Below are 26,993 nucleotides of genomic sequence, written 5' to 3'. Positions count from 1 at the left end.
GAAAACTCCAGTTGAGAGGAATGGAGGGACGGTATCAATACTATTATCTCGGAATTAGAGAAAAGAAATTTCTGTGCACAGCCATCCAGCCCCCTCCCTTGCCCAAAGGTAGGATCAGCTTCATCTAAACTATTCCCAGAATGATGCTTATCTTTTTTTTTCAGAAACATCCAAAGCTCTCCAGCAATTTATCTCAGTGCTCATTCTCTCTGCCACTTTATTTAGAGGTTATTTTACCTCTCTATTGAGCTGAAATCCTCCTTACTACACCTGAAGAGGGTGACTTGTTTTCTTCACAGTATGCAGGAAGGACAGACAATTCCCCATGTCCTAGCAACTGCCTTTCACCTGCGAGTTGCAATACACTCTCCACTTCTCACTCACATAATAAGTTCCACTCTTTTGACTTGTCTCCAAATACATCTCTCATGATTTCCATTGCTCAACTCTCAACTCTAAAGGCTCAAATGTCTCTTAAATGCAGTGTCCAAAATTAGACACAAAACTACATCTTTGGGGCTTGTAAGACTTCTGGTGAATTATTTGCTACAAGCATTTTTCAGACTTTTCCCTCTTTTTCAAAGTCCCTTCTTGATTCTGCCTTTTTCCAAAGTAGATACTAGACCAGCCATGCCCTTTCCCAACCCACACTCTTCTTTAGGGTAGTGAAAGATTCAATTAAATCCTTATTTGTCCTTGTTTTCTCTGCCTGAACAAACCTAGTTTGCCACATCTCTCCTCCAATGAGACAACATCTGTGGATTACCTCTACCTCAGTTTACTCTTGTGCTGGTGGTTCCTCATGCTACACACTGTGTTTGTGATCCCAGGGGAGACAAATGCAGGGTGTTTATCACCTCTCTTAACCTGCTCTCAGCCTGCTGACCATGCTCTCAAGTCTGAGCAATTCTGAAATGTGTGTCACCACTGTGGGGCCCAGCTTCATCTTCCAGTAGTGGGAGAAACTGGCTCTGGTCACAGCCCAGGGGGTTGCCCTACTCCTTATCTGCAGCCAGCAGCTGCCCTTGACCCGAAGGGGCTGCAGAACTATGGGGTTTTGCCTGATCCAGGTGGGAGGGAGGAGGGCAGAGGACCTCATTGCCTCCACACAGCCCCAAGGCTTGTGACTCTCTGCCCCTCTGGCACTGTCACTGCCTCCTTCAACCCTGCCATTACTCTGTTTTCTCCATGTCATCCTAATACCAGTCCCTTTTGTTTCCCCCTCTCTACCCTCCCCACTACTCCTTCACATTCCAACCCTCTAGGCAAACAACTCAACCCTGCTGTACCAAGTACCTTCATGCTTGTATTTATGGCAGCCTATTTATAACAGCAGATATAAAAATCACCTCCCATTGCCCTGCAGTAAGATGATTGTTCCTGAGTGAGGTGGAATGGATAGGGTGGAGGCCCTTGGTAGGCAGACAGCATAGTCCCTTGCTCCCAGCGAAGTCCCATCCTGCACCTGTGGCTTACCAGGAGAGTTTCTTTTGCATTTTCCTACCTGAAAAGAGGTTGTAATGAGGTGGGAGTCAGCCTCTTCTCTCAGGTAGCCAGCAATAGGATGCGAGGTATTGGCCTCAAGCTTTGCTAGGGGGAGATCCAGATAGAATATTTGGAAAGTTTTCTTCTCAGAAAGAGTAGTGAGGCAGTGGCACAGATTGCCCAGGGATGTAGTGGAGTCACTGTCCCTGGAGGTGTTCAAGAAATGTTGAGATATGGCACCAAGGGACACGGTTAGTGGGGATGGGTTGATGGCTGGACTAGGTGATCTTAGAGGTCTTTTACAACCTTAATGATTCTATGATTCTAAGCACTTGGGTGCTTTCATCACTTGTACTTTCATACAAAGCATCTGGTAGTTACTCGTAAGCTCACACCATTCTTCTTCTTCAAAGCACCACTTTACAGACAGCACCACTTTAAAGACTGACTTGGCCATGAGGCTCATAAGAGATGATATATCAATATATACACTGTGAGTGTGTTGAGGTGATGAGGAATCACGTCTTTTCTTCTCCTTCCTTGTCTATCCCTCTTGTGTCTGATTTTGTGGTTAGGCTGCAAGTTCTTCACGGCTGAGGCTACCTCACATCTTAGCCTTTATGTGACAATAACATAAGTGATGAGAGCGAATTTCCTATTTCAGTGTTATGAGAAATTGAATGTGAAAGGTCCAGCTGGAAGAAAATGCAGCTTGCCAGATTGCCAGTTCTTCAGCCTCTCAGACCTCTCCTTCACCTCCCATCTTTTTCCAAAATCAGCACAAACCCACAGTTCTAGATCTTCAGCGCAACAACTGGACCAAGCCCAGATTGGTCAAGTGAAGCTTGACCAAGGCATAAAATATCCCTGGTCTGAATGACCAAAAGAGACCAGCCGCTCTCTCCGCAGCAGTGTTGTTACTAATTTGTATGGAAAGCAGTCAGACTGAAACCCACAAGGATAGAGATGTCAAAAGACACTCAGCAATGACTACCCCAGCTCTGAAGAACCAGCAAAGCTTTAGTTGAACACTAGTTGAAACTAGTTTAGTTGAAAACTTTAGCCTGCACTGCTGAGTAAGAACAGACGTGCTAAATGTAAAGACACCAAAAACATTCATTAAAGACCCAGACCCGTATCAGGTAGCTAGCGATATTCACAGAACCCTAGCATATAAGATCATGCATTTTGGGATCAAACCTGACATCCTGCTCAGGTCACAGATACTTATGTAGACGTTTTCCCTGTCATTCAGTTTCTCTACCATGTTAGCAATGTCCTTTTGCTTACTGTGGAACTGTGGCAGAGGGTTTAGATCAATGCCACATTACCAGGGCCAAATTATTGTGAGAATTGCATTGTGTCCTGGAAATGACTGAGTGTTGTTTTAAGATTTTAATTTCAGTGAAAACACAGAGCGGCAGGAAAACCAAACAATACTTCACAGGCTCATTTACAGTCAGTACTTTACAAGAGTGCACACCTTATGGAGACCTCGAGCTGAAAAAATCTGCTGTGATGTCTGTAGTTTTCTGTTAGTTTCTGGAAAGAGAAGAGAGTGGTGAGATAAGCCTATAAAAGGAACCTGAAGATACTTTGTAAACTTACGAAAAGATACTGTCAGCATATTTGTGAAAACCTCAGTAAGTTTTCCAGATAGTAGGCATAGAAGATACATGACAGCAAATTTTAGAATCATGTCTCAGGTTACTAATGCCTGTCGTGGTTTTTGCATTATTTTCACAGCCCTGGCGAAGGCTAGAGCCTTTCTTGCTTGTTATTTAACAACTTCTTTGTACCTATGCATTAAAACGCTGGAACTGCCATGTTAGAGCAAAGGCCCCACTGAGCCCATTTCCACGCTACTACCATGCCCCCAGACTGGCTTTTTGAGGGAGGATGCACCAAGCACTTACAAGTTCATCTGCTTGCAGGGGGAATTCTCCGACTCCTATGCCAATAAGGTTCTCAGTACAGGAGAGCTTCCATCCAACTTAAAATGGGTTTTTCGTCCTTGCTGTTGCAGCTCTGAACACCACAATTAGCTGCACGTCCTCATTTGGTTTTGAATCCTACTGGTCAGATCAACCAGATAATTTGCATTTGCTACCGTAATCTGGTAGATGTACCTCTCTGGTCTCAAAGCTCATTCTTACTTCCTTGTCAAAAAAAAAAAAACAACCATGCTTTACAAAATTCAGCAGAAAAAATACACGGGTTTTATTATGTGAAGTTTACACGTTTCAGTATAGCGATCGCAGCCTTTAAGTCCAATAGTGCACAGTAAGCAATGTCCAGGCTGTGTTTTCAGCAGCAGTTGTTGAAAAGAGGGAAACAGAACAATCGCTTTACAGAGGCGTTGCTTCCTTTAGTAATTTGTGCCACATAAAGAATACTTTTCACACTAGGTCATTCAAGAGAGATTTTGGTGGAATGCGATCATTCAGTTTATGCAGCAAAACCAAGCTGCCACGATTTAATTCTGCTGCGTGCTCCGTTTTTATATTGTATCCCCATCAGTTGTTAAAGCATAGCTCCTGCTAAGCTGAAAGCATAGAAGAAAGAGTCTCAGATCGCTTCTGAAAAGCTGGAAAATGTTTTATTCATGTATTTATAGCGCATACATTGGAGGGAGTATCGCTGGATTCAAAAGAGATTTGAATGGCCCTTCCTATACGAGATTTTGTTAGATCAGGGTTTTGGTTGGGCTGCATAAAACAAACTGTTTTTCTTCAGCTCCAGGTCATTCATTACAGACATTTTGCTGAAGACTAAAACACAGCAATTATGCATTCATGAGAAGGAGCTGAGGGCTTCGCTTGGAAAACTGAAGTCTGATAACCAAAGCAAGGATCGAGTATCTTTCCCAAGGCTACCGCATAATGGTAAAAACAAGACATCTTAGAGCACAGACTGCAGAAAGGCCGCTGCTTAAAGCTGCTGCAGATAAAACGATGGATTTACAACAACCAGCTTCTTCACCCGTGGGGGCCCGGTAGACCTGTACAGCACATAAGTGTGGCGTGTGCTATATAATGAAGGGCTTTGTGTGCTACCAGGCAGAGCTGACAGATCCAATTTCAAAGTTATCTTTAATGCAAAAACAAGAAACATTTCCAATTGTATCTATTACAATGCAGCTGCTGGATGATAATATCTGCTGCCCAAGTCATTTCAGTCACATATGGGAAATCACTTCCCTTCAAAGCCTGAAGGCAGACGGAACACAGATCACTCTGAACTGCCTCTGATGTATGTGTGTTTATACACATCCTCACGTTCAGATAGAAGGTGTCACTGTGAGCATTACCGGGGAGCCTGATGAAACCCGAGTGCAAGGAAATGCTGACTTGTGCAGATGCATGACAAGGAGCCAGGCCCTGCAAGTGCTCTCTCCCAGGAGTCCTTCTGCAGCTCATCAGGCTGCCTAATTGCTGCTCTGGGAAGAAACGACTCCACATGCAATGCTGTGCTAATGAAATTAGCGTGCCTATGGTAAGCTAGCTCGGGAGCATTTGCACCCTAGGACAAATGCTGAATGTTTGGGGGATTATGCTAAAAGCTGGGAGTATCTTGATAAAACAATACCACGGTCATTTGAAAAGTCATTTATTGAGCTGCTCATGTCACACCTCTACGTGTACCAAGCGGGGCCATCCTTAGCAGCATACAGCAACCCCACACACACTGCCTTATTACATGTGGAGAAAGGCTCAAGCCAAACTATTTTGTGTTGTTGAAAGCAAGGAAGCTAGTTGAAGAACCTTATGGGTGTAACAGTGTTGGATGTGGCCCACAATATTTCACCTTGTAGAGATTGTCTCACCCTGCAGCTTTCTAAACCAGCTGAAAAAAAAAGGCTGTTCAGAATACAACATAGAGAAGGAAGAAACAGTAGGCTGCACACAATTTTAATTGCTCATTTGAGGTTATTTTTTTTGAATAATAACACTATACTTTATTCAGGACTTATGTGGCTAGCATATGCTTACAACAAAAGCAGTGCCATGCATCAAACAGAAGCAGAATTGTTTCAGTCATTGCAACGTACATTATCCAGACACGCTCCAGCTGGACAAATTTGTGAAAGAGAAGCATAGGTAAGAGCTGGCCCCACTTACTGTAGGTGTCATTAAAAAAAATGAGGGAGTCATGAAGTACACGGGCTCTATTTTCCTCTCGTCCCTCCAGTTTCATTAAATAAATCCATCATGTTCTCTTTCGCTGAGTGGATTTCTTCATCAGTGATTCCATTGTTCTGTGACGGAACGGAACAGAACAAAGCTCACCCGATCATTTTTCTAACTCACTCATCTGGTCTACTGAAAACTCAAGAGAGCCTAAATATGCATTAAATGCTATTAAAAAGCAATCTGTCTTTTTCTTTCGTAAAGCATGCCACAAACCGATCCAACCATTCCAGTTCATGTAGGAATTTAGCAAACATTTTGCTCCAAGCATATCCCTCCATTTCATCCATTTTACTGATACATCATAGAACAAAGGCCTGTTGTTTCAGCATATTTTTTTTTTTGGCTCAGTTTCTGGAATATTTGTATTTTCAGTTTGCTGTTTTACCAAGAAAGATAAACGGATAGCAGTCAATGTAATGTTTTATCTTCTGAGCATTCAGAGAAAAGCTAAGTAAGGGAACAATGTGCCCCAACAGTCCCCAAGATATGCTCAAACGGTGAGCTCTGATAAAACCATTCTGCTCCTTGGGTTTGTTCAGCCTGCTGGAAAAGTAAAGAGACACAAAGGGCTGTGCTCTGCGCTCCCTCTGGAACTCAGGAGGCCTCTCTGGGGCCTCTTTCCCACTGAAAAAATGCAGATTGCTGCGCAGATTCCCCAAGTAGTTGGGCACTCTTAAATGCATTGCTGCATGTCTAGGGAGTAGGGACAATCAGCATGAATAAAGGGCTATTAGGAAGGAGCATACCTGAAAAGAAAAGAAAAAACAAAACACAGACAACTCCAGAACGTCATGAACTGTAAATGCTCAGTTTTAAATTCCAATTCAGTTGGTTTTGCTCTTCAGGAAAACATTGCATACAGTCCTCCTTTTAGCCTCTATCCTCATCAAGCATGGTGAAACTCACGATATTAGGATATTCTTATTATATTAATGTAGTGTGTGGGAAGCAGAAACCTGAAGCAGTTAATTCATATGCTCTATAACCACAAGCTGAAAAAAAACCAACCTTAGCTGGTGTAAGGGAAACAACTCACTGCCACGAGAGACAAAGGAAAACTGTTCAAGCACCGTTTGCCTAAAATAAATGCATACTACTACGAAAGGGAGGTTGTAATAAACATGGAAAACTTGCTCATTACTAGAAACGTTAATGGAATCTCACTCACTGCCTTCAGAGCAGAATCCAGGTTTGCAGTATCACTAAACCTTGCAGAGAGGAATAAAACTAATCACACTAGAGCATTTCTAGACCTCGAGGTTTTTAATCACATACACTGTCTCACTTAACAGCTCATTCATCTTATGCAGTTACAAGTTTCTGTGGTGTCTGGAAGTGCATATAGAATGCATTGCTTTTCCACCATTTTATTTACAGGTTTTTTCCCTCCAATGAAAATCAGTAGCTAGTAAGTCAAAGCATAATTACACAAACAAAAATACAATCAACATTTTACTAGATACAAATGATAAGCATAAGGAAATGTCCATGTATAACTCACTGACATAAATTTGTGTTAGTCTGTTATTAATGCATAATAGTATGGATTGGTGGTAATATAACTGAAACACGTTGATTTAAAAAAAATATTTAGAGAACCACTTCTGTATGACACAATCTTATACCGAGATGTGTATCCATACAGAGTGATAGGATCACACATACTCATGTTCATCATCCTTCCCCCCACCCCCTCTTTAGAAGGTATATCATTAAGGTAGTTGAACTTCCTCAAAGCTTGCTTTGACCAAGTATCAGATATGAAGTGTCGACTGACACAGAAACAATCTGTGCAAGCATAGCAATTTTGATTCAGAAAGGTTTTAAAAAAAATATTTACAAAGGTCATTTTTAAATTGACTGATTAAATTAAGACTCCAATCTTCATATTCCAAACATCATTTAATGTCTTACTTTTTGGCTTCCTCCCTCCCTCCCCACCCCCTCCCCAGTTCCTTCTCCCCACCACAAATATCAGCCCATGTTTAAGGTAAACCATCACAATTAGAACTCTTCAAAACAAGTAGTTATTCACCTTGTGCCAAAAAAAAAAAACAAAGCAGCACTAAAACATTACTCAAGAGATTCTATAAATCCTTCATAATTAAGAAAAGTCCCAGGAGCAAAAAAGAAAAGTTGTACAACTTGTAGAACTTGGGAGGAGAAACAGGGGAAAGAGGAGATACTTATCAAACCCTTCACTTTTTTCTCTGAACTTCATTAACAAAAAGCTCCTGGTACATTTCCCAATGCTTCCACACCTCCTTACTCTGGCACATAAGGTTCAATATGCAAGCAATTTAAATAAAAAGTCAAACCCAAATCCCCATGGTAACTAATTCAACCCTCAGGAAAACTGGTCATTTTTAAGTTTCCAAACTAGCCCTGCCTGACTAGCCATTTGGTTAGGACTCTCAAATTTAACAGGAGGATTCTTACAATATGTGGTATTTTATGTCTAGACTTGCAGCAGTTTCATGCAAATTAAATCTAGAAGAAACTTCTCACTTTTGCTTTGCATCTTTTGCATACATTCCTACCAGCTATAGATTATAACTGTATGGGCTGTGTGAGAAACAGAACCATTCGAGCTTTCGTTTCCTAGTGGTTCTAGGAGCTCTGACTTTATTGAACTTAAATAGAGGGTAAAAGCCTCTGCAAGGTATCATTCTAAGCTGTAGATAAAGTCTCTAGCCGTCTGTCTTGGTGGAGCGTTATCATCCATCCTTATTGTGAACACTACTTCTTCTCAGCTTTAAATCAGGGGGTGTCAATACTGTCTGTTTTTGCTTCCATCTTTATGCCAATTTCAAACTTGTTTGGTGAAAGAGCGCATCGTTTCACCTCCACACCGAAGATGATCAAATCCTTTTCACATTGGTCAGCTTTGGAAAGTCAGAAGAGTGGGGGTGCTTCTCTAGGTCAGACTGGTACTAGTTACAGTATGGAGTGGAACCAAGCTGGTTTGATGCAGAGTTTGGACTGATTCATTTTCATGCTAGGTCGAAGATCTAGCCATCTCAGATGGTTCAGGAGAACTGGGTGGGGAGTGGTAGCCATTTTCCTGCCCTTCTCTTAACAACAAAAATACAGAAGAGAAACTGAGAGAATGAAAAGGAGACTCGTGGTGGAGTGAAGGGCATTTCCATGTCCATGAGCGGTGGTACTGTTCAGTGAATTTACGGCAGCTGGCAAAGTGGAACTTGCTGAAGAATTGTTTGAAGGTGTTGGACTTGTTCCATTGGGATCACAGTAGATCTAGAATGTGGGTAGAAAAAGTTAATGAAAAGAGATTTTTTTTTTCTGCTCTTTAAAAATAAAATCAGGCCCATCATTCAAAAGACTGCCTGGCTCCTATTTAGGGGGACTTTGCAAGACAACAGAGGGGAGGCTGAAACACTGTGGTAGCACTGAGCTGCAGAACTTAATGGAATTATACTGATTAAATCAAAACCTATTGGCACGCTAGTACAGACAATAAGAAGTGCAGTGGAAGGTCCATACAATAGCAGCAAATAGAAAAGATGCTGACAAAGAATAGAAATAAAATCCTCACTCATTACACTGCATTAATTGCAACAGAACAGTAGAAATTTGCACCCTATGTAACTTCAGCATCAAGCTATACCCTACACACACAGGACATCTTTCAAAGCTAAGCTGGTTCTTCCCTTCCAGAAGATGTGCAATACATGAGGGTGGAAAACAAAGGCAAGAATCATGAGGAGAGGGGAAATAACGCACAGTCCAGCAAGCTTGGCTGTAGTTCTGCACCAGCAAGCCTGAGTTACTCCAGAGCCTTCTGGTACACTGGAGTTGGGTTTGCTGACGTAAAAACATTTATTTTTCTCTTTAAAGAGCAACTACTTAAGTAAGTAATACTCTCCATAAAAGAAGTCTTTATTGTCTTGTATTTCCAGGGCTGCTGAGAACATCACTGCCTTTAACAGAAGTGATATATGTTGTACCTCAACGCTGAAGCTATTAAATCAATGTTAAATACATTTGAAACTTGCATGACCGTATCCCTTCAGCATTCTGAGTAAAAGCACATCACAGAAAGATATCAGGCTGGTATGAAGCCTCTGACAGTTAAGATTTTTGGCAAGCAGGAACATACTGGAAACAATTCAAGACTGCAGAACTTTGAAAAAAAAAAGAGAAAGCAGTGAAGTTTCTGTTGAAACCAGACAGTAACGGATCGATACAGAACTGCAGTTAATACCTTATAAACTGGTTAGGAGGTAAAGACCCAACTTGCCCCAGAATTTTCTTAGTCTTCACACACATTCCTCCTTCCCCGTTTCCCTGGGAAGGGATATGTATTTTTTTTAAGTTACCTCGGGTGTGAGCACAAAGCCCGTATCCTGGGTGGCTGTGTGAAGGGAGGGCTCAGAGACCCCAAACGGCAGGAGACCCCAGACAAAGCTTCCTCCCTTCCCTTTACATACATCGGCACCCACGCGACCTCATCCTGTTCTATTGAGGCCAACGAAAAAGGGACGAAGTTTTTCTTCCCAAACAAAAACGCAAGCGTATTTGAAGCAGCCTCTAGAAAGCTCCTCGCCGCCTATTTGCACCGTGCGGCGTTACGGACCCTTCCCACGAGGAGGTCTGAGGAACGCGTCCACGCAGCGCGGAGGAGCACCGCGCTGCCGCCCCACCTCAGCAGCTGGCGGAGCTCGGCCGGCACGGCGATGCCCGCAGTCAGCCCCGGGCCGCCCACCCCGCCGTGCCCCACCCGCACCACGGGGGCTCGCACCGGCCAGACCGGCCGCCCTGGGGCTCTAAGTCTTATTTATTTTCGGGGGCCGCTCGGCTTTACTCGAGGGGTTTATCCCTCTTCTTTTCAGCGGGTAATCAATGCTCCTCCGCCACGCGGCACTGCACGGAGACGAAGAGCCCGCGCCGCCGCTCCGCGCCGCTCCCTCGAGGATCCCGCAGACAAAGGGGAGAGAGCCAACCTCGCCTCACGGCGCCCAGCGGCCCCTCCCCACCCGAATTGGCCCCAGGGCAGAAGCAGGGGCTCCGGACGGCGAGACGGCGGCCTCCCGCCTCGCAGGCTTTCCCGGAGGAGCACCCCGCCCCTCTCCCGCTCCGGGAGGGTCCCCGCGGGGCCGCGCTCCCGTCTCTCGCGGCGGGGCTCACCTGCGCGGGTAGGAGGAGCGCCAGGAGCAGGAGCCCCAGGCCGAGCCGCGCCGCCAGCGCTGTCCCCACGGCCGTCCCCATGCCCTTCTGCTGCTGTTTCGCTGCGTGCCGCGCCGATGCTGCCGCTGATCCAACCGCTGCGACGGCGAACGAGACGGCTGAGCCGCGCCCGGGCTTTTTATAGGAGCGCGGAATGCCGTGACGCCCTGTCGCCGCCGCCTTCCCCGCCTCCTCCCCGCACCTTTGCCCCCGCCCCCCGGGCTCGGCCCCGCGCTTCCCGTGAGGTGTGGGCTGCGCCGCCGCCCAGGCCGAGGACCGGCCTCGAGGCAGAGCCGTGGTTGCCCGGCTGCGGGTACTGCGGGCACAACGCCTGTGCTTTTGTCTTGTGCCCGCCTCGTGCTCTGGCACTTGAGGGGGTTCAGCGCGGCATGGCAGGGGTTGAGTTGCAGTTACTCGAAGTAAATTCTGCTTGTAAACATCACGAAAGCATAGAATCATTAAGGTATGCAAAGGCCTCGAAGATCACCTAGTCGAACCAGCAGCCCATCCCCACCGTGCCCACTAACCACGTCCCTCAGTGCCACATCCACACGTTTTTTGAACACTTCCGGGGATGGTGACTCCGCCAGTTCCCTCACCGCTCCTGAGAAGAAACGTTTCCTATCTCCTATCTGAACCTTCCCTGGTGCAACTTGAGGCCATTCCCTTTAGTCCTATCACTACACAGGAGAAGCAGCAGACTCCCGCCAAACCACAACCCCCTTCCGGAGAGTTGTAGAGAGCTATAAGGTCTCCTCCAGACTGGACAGCCACAGTTCCCTCAGAACATCAGGTTTTTTTATTTAAAAGCTGAGCTCATAGCTGCGGGAAGGACAAGTAAAGAAAGCTGTATTTCCAGATAGTAGAAATAAGGGATGAAGGGCTGAGGAGCTGAGATCCCACCTTCCCCCTGGCTGTTAGGTGAGTGCCTTCCCAGCAGCGCTCAGGCTTCAGACCACAGCTTGCAGTTTCAGACACTCTTTGGATCTGAATATTTTGTTATTATCATTATTCCTTGAGGAGAAGGAAACCTGCGTAACAAGTGGAACAGGAGGTTCTTCCAGTCGTAACCTGTACATGAGGTTCTAGCTTCTGGTGCAGTAAACACTGTAGCTGTATTGTGAATCCTCCCAGGTAGGTTCTGCCTTGGTGAATTGATGCAATCCTTACTCTATACCAAGATGAAAGATCTTCGGGGAGTCACACAAAGCCTGAAGCACTCCTGGGGTAATGTTTCCTTGGTTTTTTGGTGTGTGTTTGCTTTTAAAATCTCTGAATGTGTGCAGGCTCCAATTCCTCACTATTAGAGGCATAGTCTGTACCGATCTTTGAAACTGAGGATCTTATGTTTCTGAGTGTTTGCTGGTTGTCTGCTTAAGGCTGGTGACGAGAAGTTGGATTTTCATGATTATGGAGATCTGAATCTCCTATGGGAGCAGTCACATGAATCACAGCAATGAAGTGAGACCTTAGACTGTTCTGACACCAGATCCCCATTCTGCCACTGCGGGAGATGCCAAAGGAATGTAACCTTGCTAGGGCTCTCCAACAGCCGCAACGATGCCTGTTCTAGTGTAAAGCAGATGGGCAATTTCCTTTATAACCTCTTCCACCTTTTATGGGAGAAAAGGCAGTGGTACAGCTGTTGCATGATCCCCTAGGGTTACAGCAGCAGTTGAGACACTTTAAAGTCAAAGCTAAGACAGATGGGAATGATGGAATAGCAACCAGACAGCCTTTCCCATTCTCTCTACCCAGTGTGTTTACCTGAGGTCTGGAACTCTAAAAAGTGAGGCTGGTGCAAACGTCTTGTAAGGTGACTTGAACTTACAGAGCACTGTATCGCTGCTAATTATCATTATATAGTATATCAATCACACTTCTGGCATTTTAACAAATTACATTGGAAAAGAATCATAGAATCATAGAATAGCCTGGGTTGAAAAGGACCACAATGATCATCGAGTTTCAACCCACTTCTTTGTGCAGGGTCGCCAACCACCAGACCAGGCTGCCCAGAGCCACATCCAGCCTGGCCTTGAATGCCTCCAGGGATGGGGCATCCACAATCTCCTTGGGCAACCTGTTCCAGTGCGTCACCACCCTCTGTGTGAAAAACTTCCTCCTAATATCTAACCTAAGCCTCCCCTGTCTCAGTTTAAGACCCTTCTCCCTTGTCCTATCACTATCCACCCTTATAAACAGCTGTTCCCCCTCCTGTTTATATGCTCCCTTCAAGTACTGGAAGGCTGCAATGAGGTCTCCCCAGAGCCTTCTCTTCTCCAGGCTAAACAAGCCCAGTTTAGGGGATATTTCTTCTTGCTAAAATGTTGGACAAACTATTTGCTTAACAGTCTTTTAAAGAAAGAAACATGCAGAGGTTTTAAAATAAGTGGCAGAAGTGATAAATTACTAAAATAATGGAACTATGTAAAGGTTATGTTTTAGGTTCTGAGGTCAAAAATCATGCCTTTCTGAAATATTCCTGAAATACTCAGGCAAATATGGCAAATAAGGAGATATATTGGCAGCAAGGAAGAGGAACTCTCCAATGGATTCTCTTAAAGATTTATCTGACCAAGGCACCAGGACGCGACGTATGGATATTTCAACAAAGATGAGAAATACTGAGTTTAGAACCGTACGAAGTGAAGTACTGCTATCTGGTGGCCAATAGGCACTTCTGATCGTTTGGATGCTTAGCAGGTGTTTCTGATCATGGTGCTGAGATGTATTATTAGGTACCATTTTTAAATGCTCACTTTTCTGCTTCCTTTATGTTTCAAGGTCAGAAGAGCACTCAGCATCTCTCCTAGCTAAATATGTCATATTTGATGAGAAAGCATAACAAAGAGAAGGGCTAAAACTACTTCAACCTTTTGGGTTAAATAGAAGTCAGTTTGCATATTCTGCTGGAGACTTTTAAGTTGATTCAACTTTGCAATAGACATCATTTTCAATCTAGTGGTCAGAAGCAAAACTTGCGTTACTTTGCATAAGACATTAGCAAACAGGGTCCTTTTAAATGAGTGGCAGTAAACAGTAGTCATCTATAAACGAAAACAGAGAAGTAGTCTCTGAAACTTAGAAGTAGTGCATTTGAATCTGGACAAGCTTTAGCAAAATAAATGTACTCAATAGAATTCATGAGATCTAACTTTGACATAGTCATTAATTTACTCTCGTCTTTATCTGCCAGTCTTGATCCATTTAAGCATAAATATTTTAGGAGCATCAGTTGCCAAGGAGAATCACTGGATCCTGCTCTCCCAATCAGATCTTCACTCTCTTTGGCTGTGTATAGATTAAAACTTTCTGCACACTATGGCACATCCCAGGCTCTTCATCCATGTAAATCTCCTGCCAGAGTGCACTGCAGCTCTCAGTAGTCACCTGGGTCATAACTGTATTATTTTACTTAATCCCCAACTGTGAGCACGTGTTGATACTTTAGATCCTGATTGTTTTACAAAGGGGAACTTGGAAGAGAGAAATGCAGCTTCCCAGTGTGCGCTGTCTAGCCTGCATATGCTGATCTATGCTGACATCCTCTGGTGGTAGGTTTCTTTGTTGTCCATTTTTGCTGGATTTTGCCTTGAGAAACTCACAGGTCAATATTCAGTAACATATAAGAGCAGTATCTTTTCCTTATCTAGGCTGGCTCTCTTGCTGCTGGTTTAGTGGGAAGGATCTATCTTGCCAGAGCATCAGAGCTCCAGCCACATAATCAAATCTTCCCAGCTCTTTTGAAGCATCCTTCTTTACAAATGCACCTTCACTAGCATTGCAGAACAAGTCTGAAATTCTGTCTGGTTGAAGCTGACTTTATATATCTGGACAGTGCTGTTAGGTGTTCATCTTGATTTAAGCACTTGGAATATATTTTGAGGATTACATTCTCTCTTCCATTTGAGGGTTTACAGTCTGTTTTTTTGGTGTTAGTAGAGATTTTAATGGAAGACAGGGTTGATGGAACTGTAAATCTCCACTTGGTATTAACTGATGATTGGACTCAGTTATATATGTGTTCATAAATGGGCCTTTACTGCCATGATCCAAACCATCACCATAACAGGTTTCCAGCCACTTTCTCTCCTATACCAAACTGAGGCAAAAACAAACAAACAAAAAAACCAAACAGGGTCAGGCTGCTTAATTAGAGGTGTACAGTTATGGAGGCAAACTAATCTATGATTTTCAGCCCTGGAATCCTAAGTCTAAAACGTTGACCAGAAATGATATTGTGATTCCAGAAATAATGTCAACAATATACGTTTAAGAATAGCTGCCCCAGTACCAATGGATCTTATGGTTTCCCGGTCAGTTCACACAGTAGAGCGTGGATTCAGGTCTGCTTGAAAGCACACCTTTCTCCCTAAGTCAAATAAACTCTTGGGTGACATCAACACAAATAACTTAAACAGAAGTTGAGCCTGTTCTCTGGCCTTCAGGCCAACTGATGTGTCTATCCACATGCAAAATACTAAACTTTGCTAGGCTCCAGAAAAAAGCTGCTGAATCTAAACTGCCTGTTGTAAGGCAGTAGTTCATGGTCTGAGCCAATTCCTGAATCCTGCCCAAGAGTAGTTTGGTATCGTGTGGCAAGGTATGGGACGAAACCAAGGCAGGGCTTTCCTTGAACTCATGAGGCTTACTGTTGGATAACAGGCCTAAAGACATGGAGCAAAAGTCATTTCCTTCATTTTCTGATTGAGTTAAGTTTAAAGGAAGCATGGAAAATTCTGATGAACAGGCTGGAGCTGTTTATTTTAGAAGACAAAACAAGAATGAGTATGATTAAAAGATGGATAAATGAACAAGGTGTAGAAGATAGATTAGCTTAGCTGTTCTTTCCATTTCATCTTAGAAAAAGGGACCAGTTGGGGAATTGAAAAGGTGGACAGCTGCATCATGGATCATGTTAAGACTTCAGGTATCTTTTTAGGTAGGGAATTCTTAACTGCAAGGTATTAGGCAAGGTACAGAGAGGGATAGGAAGCTTATCAGTGAGAACATCCAGAGTTTAAATGGAAAGTGTTGCAAGGACATGCTTTCATGGAAGGTAGATTTTCCCACTGTGTAATTCACACATTCTCTTCATACCTCTGGACCTGAACACTGGACAAGATATCCTTGACTCCAAACAATATGATTGTTCTGACATTTCATCCATCCCTCATGCACCTTTATTTATATTATTTCCTTTATTTTATATATATATATATCAAAGGTGTATCGAAGTCTACAGATACATTTCTCCTTCCTGATGCTTATACATGCTGCTGAAGGTAATGTCTCCGAGTCACAATGAAATGTGAAGTACTTTGAGCAGCCTTTTTTTTCTGCTTTTAAAAGCAAACCCAACATAAAGCATTACAAACAAACAAACAAAGGCTTCTTTAACTGCACACAGATGAGGGAACAATCTAAAATCTCTCTTTGCTAATTAGTTGTATTAAAATTATGTGTGTGTGTATCTTGAATTAGGTGCTATCAATTAGAGAAGAGAACACTACATTCTAAGTAGTAAAGCCATTAATCTGAGAAGAATACAGAGAAAACAGAAGTAAATAAGTAATTCAAACTAATTCACATTTGTTCATGGAATATGTAGTTGTTTTGGCTAATAAGTAAGTTTCAAATAACAAATGCTTAGCTGATTACTTTTCCCTCTTGTTGCATTTGCCACGTGCTGTTAGCAGGAGCTCGATAAATCCTAGAGCTGCAACCAAAGCTTGCATAGTCGTGGTCACAGCAGAATGAATGGTTTTCCACAAGCCTGTATTGAAAACCAGTGCATTAACTTTTACTACAAAAACAAAGACATTGTATCTTATTACCAAACAAGGAAAGGAGGAAAAACATTTCTCATTGCAAATCTCTCACCAAACTGAGGAGTTGAAGAATTAGCAGTGGAACTATGGAGCCTTTAACCTGTGGGTAGCTGGACGGAATGCCAGGCTAACTAGAGGAAGCTGCTATTTTTCCTCCCATATACTTAGCTACTGATGTAAAACTGATTTTCACTGTCCAGCAGTCTATTAATTTCTAGTCTAGGTGGGTCACCGTAGTGTGATTTATTAGGATGGCTTCTATCAGCTTCTTTAGTAGTGATTAAAGTAGTCAGCGCTGCCTATGCTCTTCTTCTTTCTGATTATGGCTCAATGGGGCATTCTAGTGTAAAAGAGGAATTGATTCTGTGTGCAGGGTGACACAGTGGCTGCAATAAAAAGTGACAGAAATTCGTAATGCCATTGCAATTGGAGGAGACGAAATGGCAACTCAGAGAGTCAGTAGAAGGCAAGATTCAATGTACACAGGAGCTAGAGACATTAAAGGAATCCTATAGAGAAAAAAAAAACCCCACAGTGTTTTATGGTAAAAATGGCACAGGGTGAATGTGTAGAACAGCGTGCCAAGTGGAAAGGCAGTAGTGGAAGGACCAGAAAAGGATCAGCTTTCAGAGATGAGCTTTAGAGAAAGAAGTGGTAGGATTATTTGGACATGGACATTATGTAAACAGCAAGTCAGAGGAACTGTCTCCAGACTGCGGACTAAGAAAAGAGAGCATCTTTCAGTTGCAATGTAATACTGGAAGGGGTGAATTAGCGGTCAGGGAGATTTAGCTCATTATCCAAATGAATATGGACAAAGTTAAGGGTGGTGCTTCCACGGGGACACTCTGTTTTCCCAGGCCATATAAATATGCATAGAACACCGGCTGGTCACCTCCTCAGCGCACCTTGAAAAAAGCAGTGTATTTTACAGGGTGTGTAGTTACAGCGAGGTAGCTCTGAGGATAATTCTGCAGTGACAAGTAGTCTGGTGAGGTGAGCATTGTGGAACGGTAGAGTTATAGCATTATAGTATAATGGTACAGCTACAGCTACTAATAGGGCTAGGAAGGCTGTGTGGTGGTCTAGGCTTTATTTTCAGATGCAAAGAGTATCAGCAGATCTGCTGCTGTCATTTGACCGACCTCACAGGAAAATAAAGGACACGAAAAGTCCTGAGCAGTGGCGGAAGGATTTCTTGATTATAGATTCCAACATACAGGTCAAATGCTAGCAAGGATTTTCTCTCTGAGATATCAAAATAAGACGACTAACGTTTTTATGGCTGAATGCCGTAGAATACATATGGAGGTGTGCAAAATGAAAAGGCTTTTGAGAGAAGCTTCTGAATGCGCAGCCTGAGCTCGCAGGGCTCTGTCAGGGAGCTAATCGCTGCCATCTAACGGTACGCTGGAGAAAGAGAGAAATCGCACTGCGGTCTTTACCCAGCCTGAGTATTTTGGTTACAAAGGCGGTTTGATGGAATTAAAGTAGGAGTAATTAACATTGCCTTCATTTTTTTTTTTTGTCTTTTTGGTCATTAAGATACACATCTAATAACCTAGGTTGGGAGTTGCCAAGACCCCACACAGCTGGTGCACAAATCTTAAGGATGAGGGCTTTCACGGCCCTTCTGACTCTGCAGCACAGAGGAACCTGGTGACAAAGAGATCGCACAACACTGAAGTTCCTCTGCAGCCCAGGGCAGAATGGATCCTGATGATAACCTCGGTAAGGTCCGGCAGCACGGCAGAGACAAAGGAGTAACATGAAGTATCTCCTAAGTAGAACAGCTGGAGCAGTTGTTGGTGTAGCTAGACTGGGAAACGGAGCAAGTGTGACAGAAGTGATGCCCAGTTTGGAGCTGTACAATGGGGAGATAAACCAGGTGCATGATGCCTACTCTTGGCTGCCAAGTTACATTTTCTCTATGGGCGAAGAGGGACCTGAGAGCAATACACTTCACCTTCTGAAGACTGTAAGGCTTACAGGAAAGAGTGTTGAACAGTGACTTAATTGCATTCCGGATTTGAAATGGACCACTATATCATCATATTTGAAAGATAGAAGACAGAAGCACTTCAGGCAAGTTCCTTATCTTGCCTTTCGGTATGAGGATGCAGTGAAGAAGTATAATAGCAGGCTAACCTTGAAGGGCACTAATATGTATTTGTTTACTCATAGTAACTCCTACTTTACATTAATTTTAGCAAAATTAGAACAAGTCTTTAATCCTACATCAGTCAAATCACATTCTAAGGCTCTGAAAGGAGCAGAATGAATGGAAAATTGGTTGTTGGTTGGTTTTGTTTTGGTTTAGTTTTGTTCTGTTTTTCCATCGGGGAGTTAGCAACTCTGCTCGGGGAATCCCTGCTGCTCAGAGATATATTTCCTGCTCTGACTCATATGTCACTATGAATGCAAGAAAGTGGCCTGTACTTGATTTTTTTCTTTGATAATGATGTATGTATATTTTAAGATACATGGATGAAAAGTACAAAAAACACTAATAGCTGTATTCCCAACTGAGACTGGTCAGCATCTCTCTGACCTGGGCAATGGAGCATTCAAAATATAAAGATGTAAAGTTATTTGCAGCTTCCTTTCCAGTGAGGCTTTCAAGGAGGGAAATAACTTTCCAGAGGAATGGCTTCGCTACAAAATGTCCCCGACATAAACACCTCTCCTTCAAAAATCTAATGGCAAAACTTAGGCAGGTGTAAAACTAAGCCATCAGCTATAGTGCCCAGGCTAATTGCACAGCCACCGTGCAACAGTAGCCCCACAGGCATAGCACTTCCTATACTTGCTGATAATTTTCCAAGGGAGGATTGCTCTGCCAGGTGAGATGAAGGGCATTTTGAAGTAGAAATTCAAAGCTGAGGTGCCATCTGCCAAAATTACCCTGAACTTTGCACAGCCCTTTGCACCGGGGCAAGATGCTGCCGGTTGGATGTGACTGCACTCTGTGCCTGTCTGCTGTGGGTAAGGAGAATCTCCCTAAGGCTGAGCAACCCAACAGCGATCACCAGGAGAGGCATGAGTGGGGAGTGGCAGAGGGATGGACCTGGCCTAGTGGCTGAGCTGCAAGGAGAAGGGATTGTGGATAGCCATTGGTAGTGGAGGTGTGAAAAGGGAAATGCAGAGTGAAGGGAAGTAACAGAGCTAAAGACATGAGAATCCCAGGATATGGTGTGACTGGGATTAGACTGTCACTGTGCAGATGAATCAGCGGGTGAGAGACCTGGACATCTGCTGGAGGCATTTCTCCAGGGGGAGGTTTCCATTTCCCGTTTCCTGGCTTGGGAATGTGGGCAGAGGAGCAGAAAGCACACAGTCTGGCCCTTACCACTGAGGTCCCTGTGGTTTGGTTGTGTGGTGGCAGAAAGCGGCTCTGGAAATGACAGATGAGAGAATCCAGCATCTTTGGTTTTACAATGGAGAGGTTTCAGGGCAGGAGGAGTACTTGGACTTAAATTAGTAATTTATTCCTGCACTTTCAGCAGTTACTGCAAAGGGAAAATTAGAGGTACGTGTGTGAATATAATAGAAATAAATATATGTATATACATACACACAAGGGGAAAAATACGTCATTCCGGGAAGGCTCTTCAGCAGAGGGCGGTGGGCCTGGAGCAGGCTGCCCAGGGCAGCAGGCACGGCCCCGAGCTGCCAGAGTTCAAAGAGCGCTGGGACAGCACTCTCGGACACAGGGTTTGATTTTGGGCGGTGCTGTGTGGAGCCGCTTGGGTCAATCCCAACGTGGGATATTCCGTGGCTCTGTGACACCAAACGGGACACGGTCCGTGCCAGCTCGGGCGCGGCGGCAGATGGCCGAGGCCGGGCCGCTCTCTGGCGAGCGCAGCTCCATTTCCAGCCGGCTGAAGAGCCAGCGGAGCCGGGGGATCCTCCGAGTCCCTGACGCCCGGAGCCGGCGGGCCGAGCGGGCGGACAGAGGCGAAGCGCCCCGCTCCCCGCCTTCCGCAGCACCCGGCCGGGTCCCGGCAGAGGGCGCCGAGCGCGGGCTGAGGCGGCCCCGCCTCCGGCCTGCCAGCAGCGGCGCAGGGACGGCGGCGGCGGGCCCGGGCCTGGGGCTCCGGGGTACTCAGGTAACCGCGGCGGCCCGTCCTGCTGCGAGGCTCCCTCCGGAACGGGGCAGCGCGGCGCCGAGGCCGCGGGGCGGAGGGAAGCGCGGGGCCGCCGTGACCCCCGCCGGCGGGACGGGCCGCGGTCGGGCCTGGGCTGCGCGGCCTCTGCCGGGACAGCGGCCGAGGGCGGCCGTCAGCGGCGGGGCCTGGGCCGAGGTGAGGGCCGCGCTGGGCCGGCCCTGAGCTGCGGCAGCCGCCCGCTCGGAGCGGTGTCTGCGGCCCTGCGCTGCTGGGAGCTCCGCTCCGAGCTGAGCGCCGTGCCCGGGGCGGGTGGCGGCCGGGGAGCCGCCCTTGGCTCGGAGCTTCGGCAGCCCCTGTGCCCTCGGGGGCGGGTTTGGGTCAGCGGTGTAAAATAGCAGCAATCGTTGGCGGCTTCAGAGAGCTTTTAGGAATTTGTCCCCGGCCTGAGAAGAGGCGTTAAGTCTTCAGGGAGGGTCGCACCGTCCTAAATTTTCAACTGTATGCCTAATAGTTAAAATTGCTGTCCTGAGAGCAGAGCCGTGGGGGCTGTGGTTACTTTTCTGCAGCCAGCAGTCACGGACTTTTCACTACTGCAGCTGACTGCACAGGAATCCCATTCTGGTTTCAGCAGAGCTCACTGTGGTATCAGGAGAACAACCTCTGGTCTCACGCGGAACACACGCAGCCATACAAAAGCCAGCATCGCACCTGGCCGAGAGGTGCCCTCAGCTGAGGGGTGGGCCCCAAAAGAGCAGCACCAGGGCTGCTGGCCCCAGTCCTGTTGCGGTGTGCAGAGCTGAGCTGCTTCTGCTGGAGTGCTGCGGTGGTGCTCCTTCCCACTTGGAACTCTTTGCAGCCTTCCCTCAGCCTGGAGCCGCGTGGTCTGAGCAGAGCCTGGAGCTCAGAAACCTTCAACTCTTGAGGTTTTACTTGTGGTATCGAGCAAGTTGCTTTCACCAAGGAGGAGTCATAGCAAGCGTAGCTCTCCCTTTGCTTTTTATGCAATAGCTACCTGTCTGCTTCTTTTACAAATGGTGTGTCAGATGGAGGGAGCAGAATGCCGCAGGTATGTTTAGACAGTTAATATTAAAGTGCGGAAGAGGAATGGAGTATTCCATTGGGGGTTTCAGCGCTGGCTTCCATCTGATGCTTTAGCTGTCGGTAGTGATGGGCAGTGTGTGAGAAAGCGCAGCAAGATGCCCAGTGCGTTTAGATGATGCAGTGTGCAAGGGAACTGGATAACCGTCTGTCTGTTTGTTGTAACTGCTGTGCTGTCCCTGGAGAAATCCTTCCAGCAGTCAAAGCACTTGCTTGTTTTTAACTGTGGATGTTTATTTCATTTTAGGGTGGACTATGACTGGCTTCAGGCTCCCCGTCACTGTGTTTAGAAGACTGAATGTCTGGGTTGGACTGTGGGAGAAATTCCCCTCTAATCAACTCTTTCCCTCTTGGAGAAGAAGCATATTCTGTAGCTGTCAAGCAAGCACAATAAATGACCGAAGATGGTTTAGCTTTTCCCCAGTAAAACTCTGTGCACTAAGACTTTCTCCAGACTATATCTCAGTACTCTCCCTGCGGAACAAAAGTAGCAAAAGCTCTAAGAGGAACAGACAAACTGTACAGGAGGAGGAGGAAGAGGAGGAGGCAGATGAACAGGAAAGTGATTTGGAAGATGAATTTGAAAATGACCCCAACGTAGTAAAAGATTACAAAGACCTTGAAAAAGTAGTGCAGTCTCTGCGATACGATGTGGTCATGAAAGCTGGCTTAGACATTGCAAGAAAGTAAGTATGAAAAAGAACCTGCTGGTGAGAGAGATGGCATGTAGATAACAGCTGAGGTTTGATACCCTGTATTGTTAGAATAACTACTTTTTCATGTAGCTGTTTTGAGTTGGGATGCCTGGGGTGTTCTTGTTTGTTTTGGGCATTTTCTACCAACTACCATTTATTTGAAATGAAAAAATGTAGTAAGTAATGCAAAAAGATACAATGTGAGATAGAGGGAATAAATAACATTCTATTTAATGGCTGTAGAAATAGATGAGGGTAAGTGTAAATCTAATACACTGGGTCAGCCAGATGTATGTACACTCTACATCAGTAAGTGTGATCTTGCATCTACAGAAGCCTTACGTTGCAGTGCTGTTAGATAACCCGATCCCTTAAAACCAATTGGAGTGGCTGGTGCAGGACAGAGGACTTTATTTGTTGGGTATTTGGGGGACAACTCTTCGGAAACAGCTTTTTATTTCTTGCACCCATAGCACAGAGCACCCACAGTCTACCATTTCATTTACCGTCTGTGAAAGATTTCTTCCAGTTCAAGACCGGCCTGTCCCAAAATAAGTAATCCTTTATGTGCAAATTAGAGTTGTGGAAATACACCTTGCGTGTGAATGCTTTTCTTGTGTGTTTGCAAATAAACAGTTGCATTTGTTCTGCTGCATACTGTCAATGCAATAAAATCTTGTTTTTCTTCAGTAAAGTAGAAGATGCATTCTACAATAATGAACTCAGGCTGAATGGAGAAAAACTATGGAAGAAAAGTAGAACTGTAAGGCTCTTTTACATTTAAATATTTTAATATAGTACAAGAAAATAACTAAACTCTGACCTCTTCTCCTTCCTTTTACTTGGGTCAGAAGAAGCAGCTGCTGAATGGCTCTGCAGAGGTGAATGGCAATGCTAACACCACTTCCAGCTTTGTGTGTGTGTGACTGGGATTCCTGGGGAACGGTGCTGCTCCCTAAGGCAGAAGGGAGACCTGTGGTATTGAAATGGGCTGAAAGCAAGGAGAAGGCAGGTGGCTGCAAGGACAGAGCTTTATGTGTTGCTGAAGGAAGCAATGATAGATACGAGGTTGATGGATTAGGAGTGATTACATCTGAGGTATTAGTGGAGTAGGCACGTGGTTAAAGTTTGATGATAGAAAGGGACCAAAACTGAGGTAGCCCAGGAAAGGTTATTTTGTCTGTAAGAAAGCACACAACACACGCACAGCCAAAGGGTTGCAGGCCCAGCTGGCCGTGTTCTTTCACAGCAGTGCTCACTCAAATGGTGACCGGCACACCTCTACGTACCCTTCAGGTGAGGGGATCCAGGTGGTATTACTGTGGTGAAAAGGCAGCACGGAGAGAAGTTTTAGTTCCCATTCCCCTCGAGTTAGGGCTCATTTTTAAAGGCATACTGCTGTTGTGGGTTTTGCAAGGGGGCACAAACTGTTGACCCACACTGTTCTTGACAATAATTAAAGGTGTTCTAAAGAAAGGATTTTGCATTTGGCTGCTTTGTGTCTGTACCGATAGAAGAAGATTGGCAGGAAGCCCCCATTTGGTAATAAACCTGAACACTACCTTTTCCACACAGAGTTAGGCGTCGGCTGTAATTCAGTAAGGGCAAAACTCCTGGCAGAGAAGGTCATGAGGAGACATTTAGTTGCTTATTGCCAGGGCTGTCCTAAAAGCTTGCAGTGGGAGGATGGATCTGGTGTAGCCTTCCCACTTCTTCCCCCCAGCGATTCAGGAGAACAAATGGCACGAAAGGAGCAGCATTAACGTGGCCCTGACTGCGGGAATTTGTGTTCTCCAGAGAATGCTTACGATTGCTCATCTTCTCTTTCCAGGTGAAAATCGGTGACACGCTGGATCTCTTAGTAGGTGAAGATAAAGAAACAGGAACTGCTGTAGTGATGCGGGTAGTCTTAAAAAAAGTATCTAACAAGACTGAGAGTGAAAAATACAGAGTAATTTTAAGACGTTGGAAAAACCTGAAGGTGCCCAAGCAGGATGTACTGAAGTAGCAGGGGGTTGCATGTGCAGCATGAGATTTTTTTTGCAGGAAACCATCTCGTTTGTTGTTACATACGAATTTTGGTTAAACCAAATGACAGTACCCTTTTTTAAGGGCTTGCGTTAGAAACATCTCCCTCTGCTGTGTACATCAATGCTCCTGTGGTAAACGCCTGCCACCTCTCGCAGTTAGTTTTGTTTCATGATACTGTGGGATTAAATACTCTACCCTCATATTTCCAGGCAGTTTCCTTACAGATGTTATATATAACGACTCAATAAAGACAAATTTGATCACTGTTTAATTGCTGCCTGGTTTCTGTTAATCAGGTTACATGAAAGCTGATGCCACAAGCAGCACTGCTTTCTTAGCTTTATGTCTACACAGTTTGTTTTTTTTTTTATATTATATATACATATATGTAAAATGGCTTCCCTTTTTAATTACTGATTTGATTCTGGCTAACAATACCAACTCTGTGCTTTCATACATGTCGATGTAATATAAAAAGATACTGATTGCAACGGTGTATTCTTAAGCAGGAAACTTCACAATGACCGAGGATTCATCAAGGCAGAGATCCTCTCTTCTCTCATGGAGAAGGCAGCTCAGACAGGAGGCACACACGTAACAGAAGGAAATGAGATCTTGTTTTTTACTGCATACTGATTTCAGCGTGGCATTTAAAAGAGTATTTATCACTTAAGTGGCTGTAGAGTTCTGACCAAAGATCTGACAACACTGTGATTAGAAGTACACGCCTGTATTACTGCAGGAAAGTGCTGCCTTGGAACAGATGTCTCAAGTGATCGCCCACGCTTGTAATGTTGAACATACACAACAGAAGCACCAAACTCTATGAGCTGTGGCACAGACAGAATTTTTATGCTTATAGGCACGTCTACACATCCAGGTGGGTGTGCGTGTGTATGTGTGTGTGTGTGTGTGCAGGTGGGAGCATTCTTTCAGCCCACGGTCTGCTCCCTACCAAGTGAGAAGAGCCCAGAGGGGAGGGCAGCCCAGATCAAGCAGCAGGAGCTCACAGCAGGCTGCTTTTCCTTGCATGTTCCTGACATCTAAGTGGGCAGGCAAGTAGTTGTTGCTCACAAAGCAAATATAAGGTATCTGTCTATCAGGTATATCTGGTACACACTGATAAAGCAATGGTCAGATCCAGCCCAGAAGGCTCTGCCTGGCACTGTCAGATTGCCCATACAGGACCATGGCGCTGGCATGGCACCAGGATGAGCTGATAGCTTTGCATGCTTCCCACGCTACAGCGTGTGCTGCACAGAGGCCAGCCTGCCTTGCAGAGCAGGATCCGTGGTCATTCATGGGAGGACAGCAGGGAAATGCTCACAGAACTGGGCTGCAGTTGGCAGAAGCATCAGTCTCTCAGTTCTAATGTCTACAGATGAACAGAGAGGGATTTTAATCACTCACCTCCAACTTGCTCCACAAAAGAACAGGCAATTATTTTTTCCCTAGGGATAAGAATAGCACTGAAGCATTCCTGGTTTGTGTTTGTTTGCTTCTCGTGCAATGGCACATCAGAACAGTTTACCTCCAACTCCTGTGAAATAATTACAGTGCTCAACATGATGGTGGGTCCGCAACAGCCCTCATGGGGAAAGGGGTGCGGAGAGTCCGTGTGTGTGGTAGGGAGAGCAGCACAAACGTGAGTACTGCTGAAACTTAAAGGACAAAACTTAAAGGAAATGGCCTCAAGCTGAGCCAGGGGAGGTTTAGGTTGGATATCAGGAAAAAACTTCCTTACAGAAAGGGTTGTTAAGCACTGGAATAGGCTCCCCAGGGAGGGGGTTGAGTCACCATCCCTGGACGTGTTTAAAAACCGTTTGGATGCGGTGCTCAGGGACATGAATTAGCAGAGGGTTGTTAGTTAGGGTAGTATGGTTAGGTTGTGGCTGGATTTGATGATCTTTAAGGTCTTTTCCAACCTGAATGATACTATGATTCCAATACTGGATCATCCAGTGTACCTATAGACAAGAACTCCAAGGAGAACACAGGTTTTTAAATTCTTGAGAGAGAACGCAAGAGAAACAAGGGACAGCATTATCTGCCACAGAAAGAGACTCCTGGATTTTCCACGTTTCATACAAGGGGCAAAACCTCAGGAATAGGACGTGATCCTATCGAGTGACTCACTCCTGCTGCTCCCACGACCTCAGCATTTTCTTCTCACACGAAACCTTTGCAGGCCATGCTAACACAGCACCTTGGAGCTAACTGAAGCCACACGCTCCTGAAAGCGTCACGATGGGAGGAACACTTTGCCTTCCAGGGAGCTTCAGCACCAAGGCACACCACCACAAAACGCGCCTGGAAACGGTGACAAACCGCTGCTTCACCATAATGAGATTTGTGAAGGAA

General features: G+C 45.1%; 2 protein-coding genes across 4 annotated transcripts; one reads left to right on the top strand and one right to left on the bottom strand.

Moving 5' to 3' along the window:
• Positions 1 to 6,922: 6,922 nt before the first annotated feature.
• CD24 (CD24 molecule) lies at positions 6,923 to 10,980 on the bottom strand. The gene is made up of 2 exons (NM_001277735.2): positions 10,827 to 10,980; positions 6,923 to 8,936 (listed from the first exon to the last, which is right to left on the bottom strand). Exons 1-2 carry the CDS (start codon positions 10,905 to 10,907, stop codon positions 8,754 to 8,756), a joined length of 264 nt encoding a protein of 87 aa, NP_001264664.2. The 5' UTR covers positions 10,908 to 10,980; the 3' UTR covers positions 6,923 to 8,753.
• Positions 10,981 to 20,726: 9,746 nt separating this feature from the next.
• Positions 20,727 to 24,903, top strand: C6orf203 (C6orf203 homolog). 3 transcript variants are annotated; one of them, NM_001278010.2, is made up of 4 exons: positions 20,727 to 20,808; positions 22,154 to 22,592; positions 23,292 to 23,364; positions 24,433 to 24,903. In NM_001278010.2, exons 2-4 carry the CDS (start codon positions 22,162 to 22,164, stop codon positions 24,607 to 24,609), a joined length of 681 nt encoding a protein of 226 aa, NP_001264939.1. In that variant the 5' UTR covers positions 20,727 to 20,808; positions 22,154 to 22,161; the 3' UTR covers positions 24,610 to 24,903. The 3 variants fall into 3 exon arrangements, with proteins under 3 accessions (NP_001264939.1, XP_040553088.1, XP_040553087.1); XM_040697154.2 differs by having other exon boundaries at positions 20,727 to 21,003; XM_040697153.2 differs by lacking the exon at positions 20,727 to 20,808 and adding an exon at positions 21,230 to 21,874.
• The last annotated feature ends 2,090 nt before the right edge of the window (positions 24,904 to 26,993 follow it).

Source organism: Gallus gallus, chromosome 3 (assembly GCF_016699485.2).
Source record: "Gallus gallus isolate bGalGal1 chromosome 3, bGalGal1.mat.broiler.GRCg7b, whole genome shotgun sequence".
NCBI classification, from domain to species: domain Eukaryota; kingdom Metazoa; phylum Chordata; class Aves; order Galliformes; family Phasianidae; genus Gallus; species Gallus gallus.
This window is presented reverse-complemented; position numbering and strand designations above follow the sequence as displayed.

Excerpts from the sequence above, each read along its gene's own strand:
- CD24 (NM_001277735.2), bottom strand. The coding sequence starts at position 10,907 with ATGGGGACGGCCGTGGGGACAGCGCTGGCGGCGCGGCTCGGCCTGGGG. Across the intron at positions 8,937-10,826 it reads CGCTCCTCCTACCCGCGCAG|ATCTACTGTGATCCCAATGG; the intron begins GTGAGCCCCGCC and ends CCCACATTCTAG.
- C6orf203 (NM_001278010.2), top strand. The coding sequence starts at position 22,162 with ATGACTGGCTTCAGGCTCCCCGTCACTGTGTTTAGAAGACTGAATGTC. Across the intron at positions 22,593-23,291 it reads GGCTTAGACATTGCAAGAAA|TAAAGTAGAAGATGCATTCT; the intron begins GTAAGTATGAAA and ends GTTTTTCTTCAG. Across the intron at positions 23,365-24,432 it reads TATGGAAGAAAAGTAGAACT|GTGAAAATCGGTGACACGCT; the intron begins GTAAGGCTCTTT and ends TTCTCTTTCCAG.